Genomic DNA, 6,875 nt, shown 5'->3' with positions numbered 1-6,875 from the left:
TAGCTGGGATTACAGGCACGTGCCACTACACCCGGCTAATTTTTATATTTTTAGTAGAGACGGGGTTTCGCCATGTTGGCCAGGCTGGTCTGGAACTCCTGACCTCAGGTGATTCACCCACCTCGGCCTCCCAAAGTGCTGGGATTCCAGGTGTGAGCCACTGCGCTCGGCCAGGCCTCTGATTTTGAGGAAGGAGACCACTCGGGGCAGAATTCCACCCCCTCACTCACTCAGCACACGGTCACCAGCTGCCCTGGGCCCAGCACCACCGAGAATGGAAACCCAGTGACACGGGGTCCCCTCTATCCCCGGGCACCCAGGTGAACTCCAGCCCCACACAAGAACACACAGGAAATGTATGTGTATTTCAAGTGTTTTATTTGCTTTCTGTGGTGTCAAATTTGGGGTCTCCTAGAGCCCAGCCTCAGGCAGAATCCGGCATATCCTTCTCCGCCTGGGGGGTCCAGGACACAGGAGTTTCAGAAAAGGCACTGGCAAAAGTTCTAGGGGAGGGTCAGGGAGAAGCCACGCTGAGCCTGGAGGGACCAGACCCTCCTTTGGTGGCAGAAAACACAGTCACCTTTGGCAGGGAAGAGTTTTTTCCTAGAGAGAAATTTAAGACAAGATAAAAACCTGAGATGTTAGAGGAGCCCCCAGAACCAAGCCGGTGCTCCCCTGGGCAGGCAGAGAGTGAACTCGGCTTCCAAAGGCTCAGGGGAGGCTTGCCCGGCCCTCAGCCAGGCTCAGATGCCACAGGCCTTAGCAAGCAGAAAGCCTAATTCAAATCCCTATGTGGGATCTCCTTGAGACAGTATCAGGACACAAAAGCCCCCAGGCCCCAGACCCCACCTCTGTGAATGGCTTGGGCCAGACCCTGGTCTGGATCGTCAGGAGCCAGGGCCACCATCCAGTGACCAATTCCTGTCCCTTTTTGTGTGTTCTGTGAGCGCTGGAGAGGCAGGCACTTCTGTGGGTAACTGGGGGAAGGCATAGCGGGGAGAAAGAACAGGAGGAGAAAGGGAATTTGGAGGAGGGGGAGCAGTTTGGGGTGGGACTGGGTCCCTCAAGGCCTGAGAGTCCTCCACCACTCAGCTTGTGACAACTGTCCTGGAAACCAGGGGACAGAGTCTCTCAGCAGGTATGTTCAGCGTCCACCCGGGAATTAGCTTTCCAGACATGGGCACTGGGCAGCGCCTGCCTCTCCAACAGCCATTCTGCCAAGGGTCTAAATGGAACCCCAGCCCTCAGCCTGCCTCCTCACTGCAAAAACGGGGACGCTTTCCCTCCCAACCAGCAGCCCTGGGCCCTCATGAGGCACTTGGCCCGGGGAAGGGAAATTTAATCCGGATTATAAGAACAAAGGCCTCTCCTGCCCCTCAAGTTAGGATGCTGAGGACAGGCGCCTGCATGGGGCAACCTGGCAAAGACCTGCCTCCTCGACCATCATCAGCACCCCACGCTGGCCGCAGGATCACGCGGCTCCCAGAGGCCTCAGGATAGAGGTTGGGGCTGCGGAGAATAGGGCTTTGTCTGGCTCTCTCCAAAAGGGACGTCTAGGTTCAGACACCACAAGAGGCAGAGAGGTCAAAGGCCAACGGTCTAGACAGTGGCAGCCAAAAGGGGGCTGGCTGTGCGGGGCAGATTTCCATGAGCCATCCCCCTCCACCCGGTCACCTCCCCAGGGCACTGGAGTGCAGGTGTAAACATACCAGCTGGTCTTGCTTCCTGGAAGAAACTTCCAAGACTAAAAGGCATCTTGAATCTACTTTTCCAGCTCTCCCATCTGCCCCAGAATGGATACTTTCTGTTCTAGATGTTTCTATGCCAGCAACGAGCAGAAAAGCAGAGCAGGGAATTTTTTTTTTTTTTTGAGACAGAGTCTTGCTATGTCGCCCAGTCTGGAATGCAGTGGCGCAATCTCACACCACTGCAACCTCCGCCTCCCAGGTTCAAGCAATTCTCCTGTCTCAGCCTCCCAGGTAGCTGGGATTACAGGCGTGCACCACCCACTCTTGACTAATTTTTGTATTTTTAGTAGAGATGGGGTTTTGCTGTGTTGGCCAGGCTGGTCCCAAACTCCTGGCCTCAAGCGATCAGCCCGCCTTGGCCTCCCAAAGTGCTGGGATAACAGGCGTGAGCCACTGCGCCTGGCCTTTTTTTTTTTTTTCTTAGAGACAGGGTCTTGCTCTGTTGCCCAGGCTGGGGTACAGTAGTGTAATCACGGCTCATTGCAGCCTCCACCTCCCGGGCTCAGATAAGCCTCCCAACTCAGCCTCCCAAGTAGCTGGGACTACAGGTGCATGACACCACAACTGGCTAATTTTTTTTTTAAATTTCTGTAGAGATGGGGTCTCGCCATGTTGCCCAGGGCTGGTTTCAAACTCCCGGGCTCAAGCAATCCTCCCACCTCAGCCTCCCAAAGCACTGGGATCACAGACATGAACCATCTCCAGGATTCCCCTCCTGGCCGAGAAACTACTGCCATCTGGGACACTTCCTCCACACATCTGGTCTCATGGGGAAGCTGTGATTTCGACCTCCACCCCCTGTCCCTGCCCAGCCCTGACGCTCCAAGTGGCCTAGGCTTGTTTCAGTCCTTGATTGGAGCAGGTGGGCTAGGTGACCCCAAGCTCAGCCCACCCACCTTGAATTCTTGCTTCTTCCTTTCTTTCCTTTCCACTCCATCTTATTTCTTTTTTGAGCTACATCCCCACACACATGCCACTGACCTTCTTTGGGGTGGGGAGGGGATGCTAGGGGCCGAATAAAGGAATAAAAGTGCACAGACTTGGGCATCTTAAAAGAGATGCCATCATCAAGTTGGTCAGGGCACCAGGTGCCCTGATCACCGTCCCTGCACCCCTGTTCCCCGCCTCAGCACCCGCCATGAGGACTCATCAGGGAAGCCCCCCCAATCACTTCTCACCTTTCTCCCCCAGCCTTCCCACCACACTCCTCAGCCTGTCTTTCCACCATTGACACTTGCCACCCCTATTCCTCTTCCCAACACCTGCCAAGTCCCATCCACTTTGCAGACCCTTCCTATGCCACCTGTAGCCCCTACCCCAGGCTCTGAAAATGAGGCAAGAGGGAATGGGACTTGGTCCTCGCCTGCTTGCATCAGGATTTTTTTTTTTTTTTTTTTTTTTTTTTTTTTGACACAGAGTCTTGCTCTGTCGACCAGGCTGGACTACAGTGGTGTGATCATGGCTCACTGGGGCTTCAACCTCCCAGGCACAGGTGATCCTCCTGCCTCACCCTCCTGAGTATCTGGGACCACAGGCACGCACCACCATGTCCGGCTAAGTTTTGTATGTTTTGGTAGATGTGGGGTCTCTTGCCATGTTGCCCAGGCTGGTCTTGAACTCCTGGGCTCAAGGGATTCTCCTGCCTCAGCCTCCCAAAGTGCTAGGATTACAGGTGTGAGTAACCACACCTAGCCCACATGATATTTTAAGCCGAGACCCAACAAAGGTGGAAAAACACACCAGAGAGTGCATAGATGAGTTCCACCAAAAGAAAAATATTTGTAAAAAACTCGGCCACGCACAGTAGCTCACACCTGTAATCCCAGCACTTTGGGAGGCCAAGGCAGGTGGATCACCTGAGGTCAGGACTTCAAGACCAGCCTGGCCAACATGGTGAAGCTGCATCTCTACTAAAAATACAAAAATTAGCCAGGTGTGGTGACGGGCACCTGTAATCCCAGCTACTCGGGAGGCTGAGGCAGAAGAATTGTGTAAACCCAGGAGGTGGAGGTTGCAGTGAGCCAAGATCATGCCATTGCACTCTAGCCCAGGTGACAGTGTGAGAATCCGTCTCAAAAAATAAAAATAAAAAATAACAATGAGAAAAATAAAATGAGCCAAATGTTGGTGCATTATGAGGAAGGATGGGATACTGGCTTGACTCGGTAAGGAAATGTGAAACCACTGCAAGAACACAAAGATGACACACACACTCGATAATGAGCAGACAATAGGTTATATCTCTAAGGAGCGATGTCACACAGTGCTTTAAACACAGAGGCGAAATGAAGACAAAAGAAAGATAGAAGTGTGGAGCCCGGGGCAGGTGCTTAGCTCAGTTCAGGCCTGGCACACCCCCTTCCCCATTGTGCCCCTGTCTTGGCTAGACCTGTTTTCTCCTCAGAGGCCCACGGACCAGACCTCGGAGGAAGAGAGCAAGATGAAGCCTGAAGTTGTTTTCCACCAGACCTCTGGGTGATCCCTGAGTCTTCAGTTGTTCCCCACATTCAAAAGAGGCCACAGCTTCCCTTCACAGAAGCTGGGGGGACAGATGCAGTGATGTCTCCCACACTCTGGATTTCTCAGGACACAGAGAGCTACCAGGGGTGTGGAGGGGGCATTTCCAGCAAAAAGAAGGCTGGCGTGGAGGGAACAATAGTGTCCCTACTCATTTCCACCTGCCAGTCACAGTCCACACCCACTGCCAGGCGCCCACTGCAAGTCACCCGCCAGCATCCACCTTCCCCTCCAGAGAAAGCCCAAGACTTGGAAAATGTGTTTCACAGAAACCCATCAACCCCATTCCCAAACAATCTAGAAACCCAACAGAGGTAGGAACCACTGCCAGCATCGGAACTGGAGACAAGGAAGGTGAACACTGAAGAAAACAAAACTCTCAGCTGCTTTAAGAAAGAACTGAGCTGGGTGCAGTGGCTCATGCCTGTAATCCCAGCACTTTGGGAGGCCGAGAAAGGAGGATCGGTTTGAGTCCAGGAGTTCGAGACCAACCTGGGCAACATGGCGAAATCCTGTCTGTATAAAAAATTTAAAAGTTAGCCAGGTGTGGTGGTGCATGCCTGTAGTCCCAGCTACTCAGGAGGCTGAGATGGAAGGATCACTTGAGCCCAGGAGGTGGAGGCTGCAGTGACCCATGATCACACTACTGTACTCCAGCCTGGTCAACAGAACAAGACCCTATCACAAAAAAAAAAAAAAAACAAAACCTAGATGTTGGGAAACCAACAAGATTAGATTCCAACTGTGTCACACTCAGGGAAGCAGTATAGCCACATTCCCCCAGGCCAAAATAGAAACTGATTTCCAGAACGTGCATTTCACTCAATTAGTTTCACTGTGGGGGTCGTCCTCTCTCCCTAATGGGCAGCAAGATCTGGCTGAACTTACATCATCTGAGGAAGGTTACATCATCTCATCCCTGCCTGCTAAGTTCAAGGTTACCAGGAAGTGAGATAAAAATCAACTCCTGACTCCTGGGCGAGTGTCCAAAAGCAATCTACATAAAACCCCTTGGCCGCCCGGAATTCCTCCTGCTCAGACATGCCGGGACATGCAAAGCTCTACCAACTCCAGCCCCTGCGCCCCCGTTTTGAGCCCCCCGTGCCACCCCGCTAAGGAGAACAACAAACTCGTCCCAGCACCAAAACCTTGAAGCTCCAGGCCAGAAGTGGGGGGGTTTTCCACTGCTGTGGAGTTTTACATATTAAAAAAGAAAAGTCAAAAGCAGACAAAATCCGCCTTTCCACAGGTGGCCCTCGTCTCCATGGCGACAGCTCATAGCTCGGTGTTGAAAGGACCACGACCCCCATGGCCACATCTGGGGCAGCAGTCCCACCTGGTCGCCTGGCCACGGACCCCATGCCTTAAGCAAGGGGGCCTCATTTTTGGCCCTAAAACAAAGACATGCCATCTTAAGTCCAATTGTTTTGAGACAGAGTCTCGCTCTGTCACCCAGGCTGGAGTGCAGCCGTGCAATCTCAGCTCACTGCAACCTCTGCCTCCCAGGTTCAAGCGATTCTCCAGCCTCAGCCTCCCAAGTAGCTCGGACTACAGGCATGCATCACCATGCCCGGCTAATTTTTGTATTTTTAGTAGAGGCGGGGTTTCACCATGTTGGCCAGGCTGATCTCGAACTCCTGATCTCAAGTGATCCACCCACCCTGGCCTTCTAAAGTGCTGGGATTACAGGCATGAGCCACTGCGCCCGGCCAAGACATGGCATCTTAAGTCCAAATTTCAGGGCAGGAGGCAAAAGTGGCCTCACCCCGGGGGGCGAGTGGGGGGGCGGGGAAGACACTTTTGTTGTTGGCTAAAAAGCCTGCATTTTAACCAAAAGGAATATAAATTACTCTGTGCCCAAACTAGCACTATTGTTTTTTTTTTAGAAAAAAAAAAGAGAGAGAAGAAAGAAAGAAAGAAAAAATGCCATATCCCAGGGTGGCCCCAGAAAGGGCCAGGCTGTTGAGCACAGTTCAAGGTTGAGGACTCATTGAGAGGCTTTTAAATTTGGTAAAAGCCAGTCTTGGATATAAAGTGAATTCTGAAATTCCTTCACCAACGGACAGGAAAGCAGGTGAACACGTGGCCCCAGCCGTGGTATCGCAGCTCATGGATCCACCAGACCAAGATTCTCCCTGGGCATCTGGACCTCCCAGGCTGGCCTCCCTGGTCACAGCAGCTGTGTCCCCAGATGCAGGGAGGAAAATGGGAGAAAAAAAAATTTTCACCACTTCCCTCCAATCAACCAGAGCTTTTGTAGAGAAGGAGGAAGAGGAGGTGGGCAGATCAGAACCTCTCTTCCAGATCGGATCCCCAAGCTGAAGAGCTTGTCTTTTCCTGGCCACACCCCAGAGGGTGGATGTCCCCTCATGGGGTCCCCAGCAGGATGAGGTCTTAGGAGACCTGAGCGTCCCTCAGTGTTTGTGGCAATAGTTGATTTTGACCTCTGACTGCTCCAGGAGGTCCAGCATCTCCTCAATGATGGCTCTCAGTGCCCTGCCCAGCTGGTCCGCGTTGTACGGCTTCCCCAGTGGGGGCACGTGGACGAAGGCTGATCGACCGTGACTCTGGTACAGAGAGGTGTAGTAGGTAAAGTCGCAGAGATATCTA

General features: G+C 52.8%; 1 protein-coding gene across 13 annotated transcripts in view; it reads right to left on the bottom strand.

Moving 5' to 3' along the window:
- Positions 1–361: 361 nt before the first annotated feature.
- Positions 362–6,875, bottom strand: part of PGPEP1 (pyroglutamyl-peptidase I) — a 29,294-nt gene continuing 22,780 nt past the window's right edge. For 8 of the 13 annotated variants that reach the window (XM_055236493.2, XM_055236499.2, XM_055236496.2 and 5 more), the window contains one exon: positions 362–6,872. In XM_055236493.2, coding sequence (XP_055092468.1) covers positions 6,680–6,872 — 193 coding nt within the window. In that variant the 3' untranslated portion in view covers positions 362–6,679. The remainder of the gene's footprint in view (positions 6,873–6,875) is intronic. The other 5 variants (XM_055236494.2, XM_055236497.2, XM_063616461.1 and 2 more) reach the window with 2 other exon arrangements.

This window comes from Symphalangus syndactylus, chromosome 13, assembly GCF_028878055.3.
Source record: "Symphalangus syndactylus isolate Jambi chromosome 13, NHGRI_mSymSyn1-v2.1_pri, whole genome shotgun sequence".
In the NCBI taxonomy this organism is placed as follows: Eukaryota; Metazoa; Chordata; class Mammalia; order Primates; family Hylobatidae; genus Symphalangus; species Symphalangus syndactylus.
This window is presented reverse-complemented; position numbering and strand designations above follow the sequence as displayed.